Source organism: Dermochelys coriacea, chromosome 6 (assembly GCF_009764565.3).
Source record: "Dermochelys coriacea isolate rDerCor1 chromosome 6, rDerCor1.pri.v4, whole genome shotgun sequence".
In the NCBI taxonomy this organism is placed as follows: domain Eukaryota; kingdom Metazoa; phylum Chordata; order Testudines; family Dermochelyidae; genus Dermochelys; species Dermochelys coriacea.
This window is the reverse complement of record NC_050073.1, coordinates 64,596,493-64,612,688: the sequence shown is the minus strand read 5'-3', so window position 1 is coordinate 64,612,688 and position 16,196 is coordinate 64,596,493. Positions and strand designations below refer to the sequence as shown.

The window sequence follows — 16,196 nt, the reverse complement described above, 5'->3', positions numbered from 1 at the left end:
AATTATTTTCTGAACCAGCAAAGATAACAACAGGGAGTAGAATGAATGCTTTGGTTTATCTGGCAGAAGTTCCTCTTTGTGTGGAAATGGAGAAAAAACAGAAAAAGTACACCAGATTCTTCTTTTGTTAGCTCATCTTACTGCAAATCTAGGCTTCCCAACCACAAGTTAAGCAAGACACATATTGGAGAGGTGAGGAGTCTTAGCAATTAGGTTTTGGCATTGTATTCCAAAAAAAATTTCTAATGTAAAGCTATAATGTACTAAGATAAATAAGATTTGATGACTGGGGTGTCAGTAATACTTCTTACTGGAAACAGGAGTCTTTTTTCAAACAGGTTGGGAAACTCTGCTGTATGGAATACAGTAGAATGGCTGCTACACAAGGTAAACCAAACTGTCCACCATCAGTAACAGCACTAATATCAGTGACTATACAAAATACTAATATAGCCCCATAAAGACAGGTTTCAGAGTAGCAGCCGTGTTAGTCTGTATTCACAAAAAGAAAAGGAGTACTTGTGGCCCTTTAGAGACTAACAAATTTATTTGAGCATAAGCTTTTGTGAGCTACAGCTCACTTTATCGGATGAAGTGAGCTGTAGCTCACGAAAGCTTATGCTCAAATAAATGTGTTAGTCTCTAAGGTGCCACAAGTAGCCCCATAAAGGAGTCACATGGTGAAGAGTCACTTGTTGTATAGGCCAGCTTCCATCCTTGCTTGCAGAAATCAACTTCTGCCCAAGGAATGTGTAAAAAAGGAGATTAACTCAGTTTTTGACCTGTCCACCAAGAACTGAAAACCAAGAGTGAATATAGGAGATAAATAGAAGATAAAACAGTCTTAGCCAATGAGTATCATCTTAAAGGACTGAAATTTTATATTAATTTTGTGGGGGGTGGTGTCTGGGGTTTTGCAGATACTTTTTGGACCAATCCTCAGTATCGCTTGGAGCTCCTGGAGGAGGATGATGATCCTGAAGATAATGAGGTTGTCTGCAGCTTCCTGGTTGCACTGATGCAGAAAAACAGAAGAAAAGAGCGCAAACTCGGAGCCAACCTCCTCACTATTGGCTTCGCCATATATGAGGTACCATTACTACCAGGATGCTGTTCACTGTGCCAGTGCCACACAGTTCAGCTGATCCCAAATTGCAGCCCAACAGTACAAATCCTCCATGGACAGTAGCTAATTTTATAATGTAACTTAGTTTACATTAACTGTAGATTTTGCCTTTAAACACAAAGATTTTCAAGGATTCTGGCAAGAAGTTGATTTCCACTACTTTTAAAAAATTATCCCTGTGGCAAACATGTGTATCCACCTTCCAGAGAAGATGCAAGAAAATGGGAATAAAGTATTATCTAATATTTACTAGTAGGTTTGTTATGGCAGGCCTTTCATGGTAAAGATTGGTCTAAAACCAAACCAGAAATTGTATCAGTAATGCCTGCCGGTAAATGGGACTAAGCAGTCTCATAACAGTACTGAAAGAATGAGGAGTGGCAGCTTTTACTATTCAGTGGCTGGAGAGAGAATGTGGTATCTGAAAGAAACTCTTCTAGAGTGGATGGAACTAAGAGAGTAGGGAAATTCAGGTCTCTGTATTCATTTAGTTCACGTTAATTTACAGATAAGAATTTGCCTTGTGTCACTTTACCTAGAAAGATCTCTTTCCAATCCCCATTCCCGACTTCCCCACATTGCTCCTCACTAGCATCCCGAACTTCTGTTTGGTCAGGGGATTTATACCTATCAGAATCAAATACTGCATCGCCACTGGCAGTACCCTGTAATGGTGATGAGAATCACTGAAAGGATGAGGTGAGATAGATAGAAGTACATGACCTGATTTTCAAAGGTGTTGAGCAATTTCACTTCCTGTTGACTTCAATAGGAAATGGTGTTGTTCAGCACCTTCCAAACCTATGTTTTAGTGTTAATCTTGGTTTACTTTGCAGGGGACCCAAGAGAGTTTGAAGGGAGGCTGGGTTTTATATAAAGGAGTGAGGTTGGTTAGAATGTTTATGTGATTTGAGGAACTTAAAATTGATGGCAGCATGCCTAGAAACTAGGACAAACACTTTGTGTGTTCTTATAAAGCTAGATAAAATAGATAAGTGCACTCCCCCTGCATCCCTAACAGTTTCCCTGCTTTGTTTCTCTCTAAGGTGCCAAAAGAGGTATGAGCTGAATGGAAGAAGAATTGACATCTTGGTGTAAAGTTCTCAGATAACATAACTTTTGTGCCTGTCGGTGTAAACTGGCTGGGCTTGTTTTCAGTGTTTTAGCACAAGTGACAGTCTTACCCTTTCTGCTTTGAGTATCAATTAGCTATATTGTGAGTTCACATCTTCTCTTCTTATTTCTCATTTTATATTTTCTTTCCTTTTCCCTTTCCTCAATATTCAGCTATTAAGTATGGATCCCATTCGTGTCTTTTACAGTCTGATACCATGGACTAATGATAGTCATCATCTGGCTATTGTGTTCCACGCAGCTAAACCCTATAAAACCTGCAGACAGCTTTCTTTACCTCCTAAAGATATGCCCGGTTCCTGTGTCTTCTGCATCATGGAGCTTGCTATAGAGTTGCAGAATTCACTCCTTGCTGCAGAATTATCTTCTGGAATCTAGGGCTATGTCTACACTACGGACCTTTCAGAGGCACAGCTGTATGGCTGCAGCTGCACCACTGTAAGGTCTCCTGTGTAGCTGCTTTACGCCAGCAGGAGAGAACTCTTCTGCCAGCATAATTAAACCACCCCCCACAGACATAGAGCTGTCCACACCAGCGCTTTTGTCAGTGACAATTATGTTACTTGGGGTGTGTTTTTTTCACATCCCGAATGACAAAAGTTTTGCGGACAAAAGTGCTAGTGTAGCCAAAGCCTAACGCTGTCATTAAAAAAAAAAAAGTATGTTCCCAGCCCTTATGATTCCAAATAAACCTGAGCCTTCAGATAGTCTGGAACAATAGCACCAATGGAGGTGTGAACTGACCATCTCGATGGTGTGTTAACTGTGAAATTTCAGGATCACATTTTGAATATTGTCATTTCTGATTATTTTACAGCTGATCATTTCAGCAGAAAACAGCTAGCGAATGTGCTTAGCTCAGAATCCCAAACCATCTCTCAATCTCTTCCCAAAAGCCAAAAGCCCTACCATCCCTACTAAGCTGCCAAAACCTCCAGCTTTCCCCCATCAATTATGATGCAGTTATGTCTTGCCAATAACAAAAAATCTGTAGCACACTGAGAATCTACAGAGAGAAAGGTAAACGGGACATAAAATCAGAATATTTAATATAAGCATACTGTACTTATAGAGTCAGACTTTAAGGCCAGAAAGAACCATCATCTAGTCTGACCTCCTGCACACTGCAAGCCACAGAACCTCATTGACCCACTCCTGTAATAGTTCCCTAACCCCAGGCTCAGTTACTGAAGTCATCAAATAATGATTTAAAGACTTCATATTACAGAGAATCCACCATTTATACTGATTGCATTATTTTCATAGTTAATTACATTAAAAATTGAAGTTTTTATTTATCTGGTGCAGAATTTTCATTTTGCCCACCAGGCTGCTATAGAAGTTAGGTGGTTTTGCATCTTCCATCATGCCCAGCACCAAAGGGCAGTGTCTTAATTTTATATTATGTGTAACATAATCAACCTAGTTTATTACAAATATATCTTTATATATTTCTCTTGTTAACTGGGCTGTTAAACCTTGTCTTCTTATTTTGCCATCCTGACACTTGCTGATGAGGGAAGAGTCATTCAGCAGTAGGTTTCCCTGCTGTTCGGCTCAAAATACAGGCTATATTAGCCTGCAGCCTTGCAGGGATCCTGGAAGTAACAGAGCATTGTTACAGTGCCCACAACCCTGGAGGTAGACTCTTTGCAAGCAGCATTAATAAAGAGAAAAATCTCTCACTTGGAGCCTGAAAACAGCAGGGGACAAACACTGATCCTGTAAAACAGCCAGACTCTTTTGGATCTGATCTCTTTATCAGCACAATAGTATTGCAAAATTAAGCTAGTTGTGGGTAGAATTTAGCAAAAGTTATTGGAAATTTTATTCTCAAAAATAATTTGAGAATTCTCTTTTAATTCAAATTAGATTTTAAATTGAATTTAGTGCTGGTAAAAGATGCCCAACTGATAACCCTGGACAATGAAATCTTCAGTTTATCCAGAGAGCATATATGGCAGTGGCAGTGCACCAATGACCCTTATCAACCTGCTTCAACCCTTTCTGGAGGGACAATCTGTAGTGCAGGGGTGGGCAAACTACAGCCCCAGGCCACATCCAGCCCTTCAGACGTTTTAATCTGGCACTTGAGCTCCCACCAGGGAATGGGATCCGGGGCTTATCATAGAACATCAGAGTTGGAAAGGACCTCAGGAGGTCATCTAGTCCAACCCCTTGCTCAAAGCAGGACCAATCCACAATTTTTGCCCCAGATCCCTAAATGGCCCCCTCAAGGATTAAACTCACAACCCTGGGTTTAGCAGGCCAATGCTCAAACCACTGAGCTATCCCTCCCTGCATGGCTCCCAGAAGAAGCAGTATATCCCTTCTCCGGCTCTTAAGCGTAGGGGCAGCCAGGGGGCTCTGCATGCTGTCTGTGCCCCAAGCGCCGCCCTCGCAGCTCCCATTGGCCAGGAACCACGGCCAATGGGAGCTGCAGAGGCAGCGCCTGCGGATGGGGCAGTGTGCGGAGCCGCCTGGCCTTGCCTCCATGTAGGAGCTGGAGGAGGGACACACCGCTGCTTCTGGGAGCTGCTTGAGATAAGTGCCACCTGGAGCCTGCACCCCTGAGTCCCCCTATGCCCTAACCTCCTGCCCCAGCCCTGATCCCCCTCCTGCCCTCCGAATGCCTCAGTCCCAGCCCAGAGCACCCTCCTGCAGCCCCAGCCCCACCCACGAGCCCGCACCCCCAGCCAGAGCGCTCACCCCCTCCCGCACCCCAACCCCCAATTTCATGAGCATTCATGGCCCACCATACAATTTCCATACCCAGATGTGGCCCTCGGGCTTAAAAGCTTGCCCACTTCTGCTGTAGAGGTTAAGAGGGTAGTTTTTTCTCCAGGCTCATTCAGTCCTGGCCTCTGTGCTGATAATTCCAAGAAGTTAACAGTTAGTGCCATTTGTGACTGTGGCTTTGTGTTGTAGATACCATCATCTTAGCAACATAAATGAGACCACCAACACATTTCAGGTAGGCCACACAGCATCCATCAAATGCTAACAACTTCCAGTTAGAGGGGATCTAGTTGGTGACTTAAGGTAAAAGGGTCTATATCTATTACCAGCCTCCTGTACCTTGTATTTCAAAGTTTTAATTGCACAGGCATTTTCTGCCAAGGTCATGTGCTGTCTGTGTTGGATCTGCCTGGGAGCTATATAAGATCATGCTGAAGATGGGATGTTTGATTCTTTTGTTTACAGATGCATGGTAACAAGCAGCACTTACAAAAGGATTTTTTCCTTTACAATGCCTCCAAAGCTAGAAGTAAGTCATATATAAACATGCGAGAAATCTCTGAACGCTTCCGGCTGCCTCCCAACGAGTATGTCATCATCCCATCGACATATGAACCTCACCAGGAGGGAGAGTTCATCCTGAGGGTCTTCTCAGAAAAAAGAAGCCTTTCAGAGTAAGTTCAAGGGCCACTTATTTGACTCTAAAGAAGCAGATGAACCACATGGCCTCCCTATTCCCCCCCAAACACACATGCTCCCTTGCGTGTGCGCGCGCGCACACACACACACACACACAGAGTTCTTCTTTATTTAGGTTTCTAGGTCTCTTATGAAAAAGAAGCAGTTTCTTATGCCTTAGAAGAAGGATACTTTTTGCCTGCCTGAATTTGTGAGCTGGATCTAACTTCGACCATCAGGAAAACATCATGGAATTAAGCAATTATTTCTTTTCTAGCGTTCATCCCTCACGCCCCCGATAGCTTACACTCCCTGGGTGGTCCTGTCTTCCTCCAAAGATGAGTAAACTTGGTAGCTGGTTTCACTTTGCTCAGAGCTAATTAGCTTGTTTCGTTTTCCTCAGCTGACAAAACTCACTGGCACTGCCAACCTCAGATTTTGCAGGATGCATGCCAAGCTGTGGCACACTGTCATAGACAGTATTTGGATACACAGCTCAGTTTGTGAACAGAGAGCCATGTCTAGGCTTTGTCACTATAAAAGGAGAAGCCGATTCGAATCATAACTCAAGTTCTCTTTTGAAAGTTCAAGTGGCTCTCTCCAAACCAGCTACAGAAAGAGTGTAGGAGGGTGGCCCTTTTCTTCTTTTTCTTTTTTTTTTTTTTTCAAAACAATTTTTCCTCTCTCTAGGGAAGTTGAAAACAAGATAGAAGTAGAACGTCCTTCTGTGAGTATATTTTGCTTTCAGTTTATTACATGCAATGTTTTACTGTCTGATGTTGTACAAACAGTATACTGGGTCACTACACCTGGTCCCTTCTGTGTGTGAAAGTAGGAAAGAGTGTCACATCTAAGAAAATAAGTAACAAGAGGCCAAGGGCAGGCACCTCATGCTCCCATTAATATCAATTCCCATTAACTCTAATTGAGCACTATCTTATCATTTAGCCCTAAAGTCAACAGAATTCATTGCCACAGGATGCTGTGAAGGCCAAAAGTACAACTGGGTTAAAAAAAACCTAGATAAGTTCATGTAGGATAGATCCATCACTGGCTATTAGCCAAGTTGGTCAGGGATATAACACCATGCTTGGGTGCTCCTAAACCTCTGGCTGCCAGAAGCTGGGAGTGGATGACAGAGGATGGATCACTCAATAACTGCTCTGTTTTTGTTCATTCCCTATGAAGCATCTGGTACTGGCTGTGTCAGAGACAGGATACTGGGTTAGATGGACCATTGGTCTGACCCAGTATAGCAATTTTTAGGTTTTATGTATGGTGGCATTATGATATGGAGAGACACATCCATATGATGCAAGACTTCATGCCAGATCTGAAACCTACTTTCAGTAATGGAAGGCTAGTGCTTTAGGCACTAACCAAACCTGGAAATTTCACCATTACATGTGTCCTCACCAACTTCATTTTGCAGTGTAATTGAACATATAATAAAGGCCTTGCAGAAAACCTCTTCATCTGTGAATTGAGAATGCTAGTTTACTTAGAAAGTCTAGATTGTGCTGTAGGGTATTTAGTGTGAAAGTGACTTCTCATCTGATAAAGTCAGAACAATGTTTCTTTGTGATTCCTTTTGAAAAAGTGTGTGATGATAAGTACCAGTATTCTGCAATTGTCTCCAAACGGTAGCAGTGATTTTAATAAATATCAATTGCCCCTACAAACTGTTAAGTCTTTTATTTGAGCTAGCTGCAACATGTTCAGAAGGGGGAAGACAAGGACTGATATAATAAAATGGAAGGAATGATGGGTACTCAGTTCAACTCAGGCAGAACATAATTTAATTGGCCCTTGCCTACCACTAAGTCACCCTTTCATTTTCTGTAATGTTAAATGAACACTTTCAAGACTGGTAGGCTTAAAATAGACGCACCATCTTGATATTGGTTTGTGGACATGGGTGTATCAATCTCTAGTAACCTGCTGACTGTAAAGAGGGTAACACTTAGAGCTGAGGTGGAGGTTTCTCAGTTCGGGCAGGACAGTGGATGAGATGAACCCACTGATCTGATCTGGTATGGCAATTCCTACCTTCCTATATTTCACTCCATGGAGCTCAGATGTGAAAGATGTATGAATGTAGCTAAATGGCAAAAACAAACAAGAGAGAGCAAGAATGACATTGCACAGTATAACTTTGTACAATTTATATTAAATCTATAACTGTTTACTAATATCACTTTTTTTTTGGTTCAGAAAAAGAAAAAAGACAAGGTGAGTTTCTGCTTCAATAGACCTGAAAAGTGCTGGGCTTGATAGGGTAACAAGCATGCGGTTATATTAAAGTGGTGCTGGACTCTTGTTAAACGCCTGATGATATCACAGAAGCTTGAGTTTTTTGCCAATATCAGAGTGAGTTATCTGCATATGGGAACTTAATTGGTGTTAGAGCTAGTTTCCTGCAGCTTTTTGCAATTATACTCTACCATAGGTAGTGATGGCTTTGTCTTCCTATTATATAGCTAATAAGAGCTTTGCAGGATAGTGTACTCAGCTCGCACAGAGAAGATGGCACCTCTGAAACTTTCCATCCCTATAGGCCTGATCCAGATGCTGATCACCCAGGAGTCCCATTGTTTTCAGTGGCAGTTGAAGGTGTCCAGCAACTCATGGAATTGGGTCTTGTTTCTGTTACCCCAACACGCCACAAACCCTCTCCTTCACTCCCAGCTCCAGACCTTTCTCCACCGGTATCTCCCTTTCCAGCACAACACAACCCTGCTCCAGACAAATGTCCTAGTATCCACCTTCTACTGTCAAATGCTGCCACTCTTCCTGCCACAAATTCATGCTCCCCAAATTCCCACCAGCTGTCTAATCCAGCTGCCATTCCCCTTCTCTAGTAAGCTATGGGTTTCTCCCACCCATCCCTTACAACACACTTAGCTACAAAGTATCCTCTACCTTGAAAGTAGGTAGTGATGTGAGGATTATGCCATTTTTCCATTCAGGGGATGCAAAAATAAACCCCATTGAAACAAGTTATAAGAATTAATTCGGTAAACTCCTGTTTGGATTGTTATTTGCAAATTACCATTTACATCCTAGTCCATAAAACATCCAAAATCAGGTGAGCACATAAAAAAATATATGGCATGTCTGTCAAGGGCAGAGCAATCTTTTCTGTCTTTGAAAACATTAAAGAAAAGCAAAGAAAGCAATTGCGCTTTGCACCTGAATGCCTCACAAGTCAGTACGGGGAAGGAATCAAACACATGCACTGTACAAAGTTAAAACATTTCCATACTAATAACTCAGCTCATTTTCTGCATGGGAGTTATTGTAGCACAGGTGGCCTTTATTGCTACTGCAATGTTGCCACCCTTTCTGTGTGAGGGCTATTAAAGTTAGGGTGACCAGACAGCAAATGTGAAAAATCAGGACAGGGGGTGGGGGGTTAATAGGTACCTATATAAGACAAAGCCCCAAATATCAGGACTGTCCTTATAAAAATCGGGGCATCTGTTCACACTAATTAAAGTACAACAAAGAACCTGGCTGGCCTCTTTTTTGCTCCTAAAACCAGGGAGTGTTTACTGTATAAATGGGTTTCCTGTACAAGGAGAACTAATTCCTATTTTTGCACATGGAGTATTAACAGCATGAGTATCACTTTTTAGCATAATGAGAACAGTAACTTCAGAGCCACCTTTGGTGCAGTCTCAGCTGTTACCACACTTGGTACCCTTTCTGTGATGGGAGCTGTTGCAGCATGAGCATGGTCACAGAATGGATTTTCTCAAACACTTTGCCCTCCTCTATTATGTAACTTCCACTTCTCTTCTCTTTGCTCTCTTCCTCCTCTCTCTAGCCAATCATCTTTGTTTCTGACAGAGCAAACAGCAATAAGGAGTTGAGAGTTGATGAAGCATCTGACAAGGAGAAGAAAAAAACAAGCAGAGATGAGAAAAAGAAAAGCGATGAGGTTTCTGTACCAGTTGGCATGAAGAAAATGGAGCTTGGTCTGGCTAGCATGGGGAAGTGGCTGGGTGGGGGCAAGGAAACTGAGAATTATGAGATAAGAAAAACCCTTTTAAAGCTGATAACTGTTTATCCAGACATAATTTTGGCTGATTTAGAAATTTCAGAGAGACAAGGTGGGTGAGGTAATATCTTTTGTTGGACCTTCTGCTGTGAGAGACAGTCCAATAAAAGATATTACCTTATCCACCTGGTGTCTCTAATATACTGGGACTGACACAGCTACAACTACACTGCATTAGAACTTTCAGTCAAGTTGGTGGATATATTGAATTTGAGACGGAAGAGATCATCCCTTCAATGATTTTATGCCTATGTTGGAGAGAGTGATTAGTTTCATAGGAAACATGTTGATCTTTTGTGATGATCTAGACTGGGGTAGTCTATTTTTTTGTCAAGGTCCAAATTTCTTGGTCAAGGTACAGTCAAGGTCCAGACTCCAGAGAAACATTTTTCACACTGCAATAACAATGATAATAAATAAATAAAAAGATTTCATGGTCCATTCAAAAGTGTCTGGTGGTCTGGATTTGGCCCACGGTTTGTCTATTGACTACCCGGATCTAGACTGTGCAAGATGACACCTTTACAATTAGAGAAGTAATTCAATCAGCTGCTGATCAATCTCCCTGTACCAGCACCTGTTGTACAGGCAGTGTGTGGAAAATAAACTCAAATAGACTTCAAGAGGCTACTGTTGATTACCAAGGCCTGTCTACAGTACAATTTCTACTAGCATTGTATTTTACAATGCAGTAGTGCTCTAACACCGTTATAAATTGTGCAGAGGGCATCAAATTGTGTTATAATCATGGTACAGCCCTGTAAAGACCTGACCTTTCTCCAGCATGGTTTATATGTAGTTGGTGCTAGCACAGTCTGAACAGAATTGCTGCTAGCAAGGTCTGAGTACAGTTTTCCTGCCCCCTCCGTTCAAGAATTGTTTTCCTGAAAACTGTGCTAGCCAAACAATTCTCTAGCATCCCTCTGAGTAGCCTGTACCCTTGATTCTCTAGCATGGTTACATAATAGTTTAAAATCCTCTTCACAATGGTCAGGAAAAAACATGCTAGACGCTGCTATTAATAACCATATTTAAATAGCTGTTGCAAGGAGAATGTCAATCATAGGCTCTAGGTCCTGTCTATACTGTAACATTTACTATGATAGTGGGGACCAAATTACAATACAGTTGTTTTCTGACATATATTAAGTTGCATTGTAGAAGGGAAAACACTGTTTTAAACTGTATCTTCAAATCAGCCTACAGCCTTGGACTTGACAGGGTTCCAGTACAGTTCAGGAACATAATACAACACAGTTTAGTTCTAGCTATACCGCAGGACTACACCATCTGTTAGCTAAGTTGGGGGGTTACCAAGCTGCAATCAGGTCATCCAAAGCTTCAGTTTTTACAGCATGGTTGGGTTCTAAATTGGGCTGTTTCTAAAAATAACTCCAGTATAAATACTTATTAAAAAGATCAGAGAAATGTTAAAATAAAATCTTATTTTTTTCCCTCTGACTTATTTTTCCCTTTCCAGACCTAATATATTAGTGGCATAAATAGGAAACTCTTGTCAACTGTTCTCCTTTGTAGTATCATTACTTCCTAACACAATAGGCTCTGCTGTGATTTAGTTTCATAATCAGAGGAAGAAAGTCTTGTTTAGAGTCTTCTAGGCTTATCAAACAAGTAACCAGAAAATACAGAAAGGTTCAAGAGAGAGAAGACTTGGATTGTGCTTATGAACTATCCACTGGGCAGATGAAGAATCTGGATCTAGGATTTCATGTACTGAAAAAGTGAATCCCACCCAGGCTGTCCAGGGGACAGGTGGGAGTAGAACCAGTTATACATGTATTTCCTTTTCCTTTCTCTGGCTGTTAGAGAAAGAAAGCTTGGAGAATTCAGAGTTTACCCCGAGAGAATTACTCTAATTTCAGGTTTCAGAGTAGCAGCCGTGTTAGTCTGCATTAGCAAAAAGAAAAGGAGTACTTGTGGCACCTTAGAGACTAACACATTTATTTGAGCATAAGCTTTCAGTGGATGCATCTGGTGAAGTGAGCTGTAGCTAATGAAAGCTTATGCTCAAATAAATGTGTTAGTCTCTAAGGTGCCACAAGTACTCCTTTTCTTTTTACTCTAATTTCAGTCTCTATAAAGCATTAGAGAGGCACCTAAGCAACAATGCTCAGGCTCTGAACAAAAGTTGGGGTTGTTCAGAGTCTGGGTTTTGGTTTCTCTGCATGGAAAATGGGGCTATTTTGCTGTGGGATTTTCAGGGAATGCCTGAGGCCGAGAGGTAACCATATACCATCTGTATTTGTTTTTAACTACAAGGAGGAAACTCACATTTTAATATGTAATTAGTGTTACTCAACAGCAGGCAAAAATATAACTAAAATGTGGAGCTTCCTTTTTAAGGACATGTGAGTAATTGTCCCTTAGTAATGCTCAGATTTGTTTGCATGTGCAAGAAAAAGAGGGAGGCTGTCAAAGAGAGAGGCTGCCGTATGGGCTATTCTGCCTTGGGTGAAAAGGCTGCGGCAGGCAATATACAATCTATGCCTCTGAACCCTCACTGAAGTTCCTCTAGTCAGTAGATAGGTAAAGGGGCATTTTCATTACTAGAACTTGTCAATGTAAAGTGCACTTGACCCAAGAGCAGATCTCCCCACAACATGCATGCTCCATGCCTGCCAATTGAGGGGGTGGGGAGAGAAGTGTGGGCAGCAGGCTTCAGCAGATGTTACTGAGCATGCTCAATCCATGGGAGCATGCTCAGTACAATCCACGCAGCAAAGGTGGGGGAGGCATGCATGTTGCCTCTGCTCCAAATATTTCCTTTATAGGAAATTAAATCAAATATTTAAACAGAAACAGCAAGGAGTGAGAGTAATTGTCTAAAGGGATAAACAAGAGCAATGGGATGAAGTTAAGCAAGTAAACCTACATGATGGTTATTAGGGAACATTTTTAAACATTTTGAAATCTACTAGTCATTAGAAAAATTTCTAATAGCCCTCTTAAACTGTAGAATAGTTTCCTAAGAGGAAGGCCTGTCACTTGACTTGCTTCAAACTAGACTGGACAAAGCACTACAAAATGTGCTGTAGAAACAAACTACTTGCTCCTGGTGAATGGATTGAATGGCTGGTAGATATTTTTTTTATCAGTAACGTATGTGATATGAGCACAACTTTCTTCAGAAGGTCTTACAGAAAGGTGGTACATCCAGTCAGCTCTGCAAAGGCTACCAGGAAAATGTAACAAGCAGTATAACAGTTCCTCGCTGTAGGGCATTCTGCTCTCCAGAGCAGTTCCCAAAGGAATGATCTGGAAATAGGAAAAGTTCTGCTCTGTTGGGGAGGGAAAAGGGAATTGAAATGTTATTCCAAATTCATTAAGGATTTTCAGACAGTCACAAGTGAGTGATTGATCTGGCTCCGGAGATCCCCTTCTCTCTCCCAAAGGCCCTCACACCGGCCCATCAACATTATTTTTGTGTCTTTGCAGCCCACTCCAACAAATGTTGACAAGGACAGTGAAGAAGAGAAGCAGTTCAGGAATATATTCCAGCAGATTGCTGGAGATGTGAGTACACAGTCCAAGTCTCTATCTTTCACAACAGGCTAACCTTGAGAGCAGTTAAATCAACAGCCATTCTAAAGAGGATGGAGCTAGGCTGTTCTCAGTGGTGGCAGATGACAGAACAAGGAGCAATGGTCTCAAGTTGCAGTGGGGGAGGTTTAGGCTGGATATTAGGAAACACTATTTTGCTAGAAGAATGGTGAAGCACTGGAATGGGTTACCTAGGGAGGTGGTGGAATCTCCATCCTTAGAGGTTTTTAAGGCCCGGCTTGACAAAGCCATGGCTGGGATGATTTACCTGGGGTTGGTCCTGCTTTGAGCAGGGGGTTGGACTAGATGACCTCTGGAAGTCTCTTCCAACCTTAATCTTCTATGATTCTATGCAGATTCGAAACACACTTGAAACTCTCTCTGACCTCCAGCAAGGTCTCAAGCCAAGCAAATCACAGTACAGTAATACACTGAAGTCCTGAGACCTAAATGTAGTTTTGGAACCATATCTTGTCATTGTTTAGTCTTTTTGCAAATAAGAGGGAGCTTTATTTAAAGCTGGCTTTGTGCTTCATTGCTAGTATGTGGAGTTTCTTGACCAGCTTCACTTAACATGTATAAATAGGCTAAAAATAAAATATTCCTCAGTGGGTGCTTAATTGTGGAAATTAAAAATGGAAACAGATCAACAACTGCAGTGCTTGGTGGCCTGGTAATAGGATAGAAAACCTTTTACCTTTAGCTCATTGGGTCAGGTGTGACCCAAGGTGTTCTTGACATGAATTTACTGGCTGTTCATCTAATGACTGTTCAATAGCCTGTATGAAGTGAGTTGGTGGTTCCCAGAGGATAGGGGACCACTTAATTAGCACTGTTTGTCACCTGGTTCCGTGTCTCAGCAGCGAGGTGACGGTTTGAATGGGCACAGAATAAACTGCACCCTCTTTCACTCCTATAGGCAGATCTCGCCAGAGTGGGGTTATGGAAAAGAAACTTACAGAATCAGAAGTGGCACTGAATCTGTTCTGTAGCTAGAGAATCAGTCTTTGTACAGAACCAGAATGAAACTGACTTTAAAAGTTCAGAAAAATGAAATTGTATATTTCTGCTTGACAGAAAATTAACACTGGGAAGCCAGAAGTTCTAGAACTTGCAGGGGAAGCTGTTTGTGGTCTGAGTAATTTTAAATAATATTTTTTTCACTAGAAGTTTCACACTTATTCCTCTAGTACTGTTTTTTAAACAGTTAAAGAATGACAAGCAGGAATGTAGGAGCAAAAGAAGGAGAGTTAGAGACAAGACAAAAAAACAAAAAAGAGAATACCTACAATTGTGTACATACACACACACATACCCACAACCTATCCCAGCATTAAGGCATGTCCCGTGGGTTTTACGAGGTTTGAACTCAGTATGACTCAAGGATAGAGTGGGTCTAGACCATTAACATGACCCCATCTAAACTAGCTGGCAAAGCATCCTTCCAGCAAACCACATTTAAATACTTCTTTAATACTGGAAGGATGTCAGCAGTTTCCCTAGCCAGTGTAAACTGTGCTAATGGCCCTGATGGTTCTTTTGTGCACTGATTTACACCAATGTAACTTCACTGACTTCCATGGAGTTACTTCTGATTTTAGACTTGTAAAAGTAAAGAGACAAACTGGCCCAATAAGTTGTTTTCCTCTCACTTTAACTTTCTGTGAATAGCTCAGATCCTCAAAATCCACTAAACTAAGGAACACATTGCACAACTTGGGCGATCCCCTGATCTTGGGACAGCTGTGGGGCTGATCCAGTCCCCTGCTTAAGATAGAAATGCTTTAACTTGGATCCCCAGGGTGCAAGCAAGCCTGGATAGTTGTGCTCCCATGCAAACAGGTGGATGTGCAGGGTGGCACAGCAGCTGATAAGGCAGGTCATCTCTAGTGCAGGGGGGATCCTTTAAGTTGCCCTTTAATCTTTTAATCTTCCAATGGCCAGCTACACCAGGTTTTTATTAATTATTATTATTATCATCATCATTTTACCAGTGATATGGGCAACAGTCCCGCCAAAGATTTGGGCCAGTATCTGTACTGTGTATGAACTTGGACTTCTTTCTCTGCTGCATATTGCAGCACCTAAAATCACAGAGAAAAAAAACTTAGCATTATTAAGAAAGCCATGCTCTGCACCCCTTTCTGCTCCATACTGAATGTTATAATTTGTGGCATTCTCTGCACCTTTCTGTCCAGGACATGGAGATCAGTGCTGACGAACTCAGAAGTGTTCTGAATAACGTTCTAAAAAAACGTGAGTTTGAGCTTTTTTCTACCTCCTCATCAGTCTTAGAATATTATCAAGCAAGGAACTCTCTAGTTGTGACATTGCCTGCAGTGTCATCTTCACACTGGTGGCCTCTTGATGTCAGTTATGGTTTACGGTTTAAGAACTTCTTAGTATCACTGTAGTGAAATTCCCAGTTGGGACTCCAGCAGACTGAATTTGCTCACAGTAGCGTCCTTTCCATTTAGTCTAGGATTGAGTTCTCACATCACTGCTGTGTTCATTTGAGGACTAAAGAAAGTGAGATTCACTCAAAGCACTGTGTGGGCTAATCTAGCCTATATGAGGTGAAGAAAGTCCAGCCAGAATTTGGAATAGTAATAGCCTTGAGTACCTGTCAGTTTCTCTGTCACACATTTTTTGGAAGGTGTCAGAGATAGATTTAGGGTTTGTACTTTGAATGAAGTCACATCAGATAGGAGGACATACTTGCTGATTTGTACAGTTTCTTCATTTGGGATTATTTCTTTCAGACAAAGACCTGAAGACAGAAGGGTTTGCGCTGGAGTCCTGCCGCAGCATGATTGCCTTAATGGACGTATCCTTCTCAAATCATAGATGATTATTTGATATACTAGGTTTCTTGCACTATTTGCTGCAGAACCA

The 16,196-nt window shown here is 41.7% G+C and overlaps 1 protein-coding gene across 3 annotated transcripts in view; it reads left to right on the top strand.

The window, feature by feature from the left end:
- Positions 1-16,196, top strand: part of CAPN3 (calpain 3) — a 79,387-nt gene that overhangs the window by 37,914 nt on the left and 25,277 nt on the right. The window contains exons 11-19 of one of the 3 annotated variants that reach the window (XM_038404998.2): positions 921-1,090; positions 2,173-2,184; positions 5,465-5,673; positions 6,368-6,404; positions 7,892-7,909; positions 9,507-9,620; positions 13,197-13,274; positions 15,500-15,557; positions 16,064-16,128. In XM_038404998.2, coding sequence (XP_038260926.1) covers positions 921-1,090; positions 2,173-2,184; positions 5,465-5,673; positions 6,368-6,404; positions 7,892-7,909; positions 9,507-9,620; positions 13,197-13,274; positions 15,500-15,557; positions 16,064-16,128 — 761 coding nt within the window. The remainder of the gene's footprint in view (positions 1-920; positions 1,091-2,172; positions 2,185-5,464; positions 5,674-6,367; positions 6,405-7,891; positions 7,910-9,506; positions 9,621-13,196; positions 13,275-15,499; positions 15,558-16,063; positions 16,129-16,196) is intronic. The other 2 variants (XM_038405000.2, XM_038405001.2) reach the window with 2 other exon arrangements.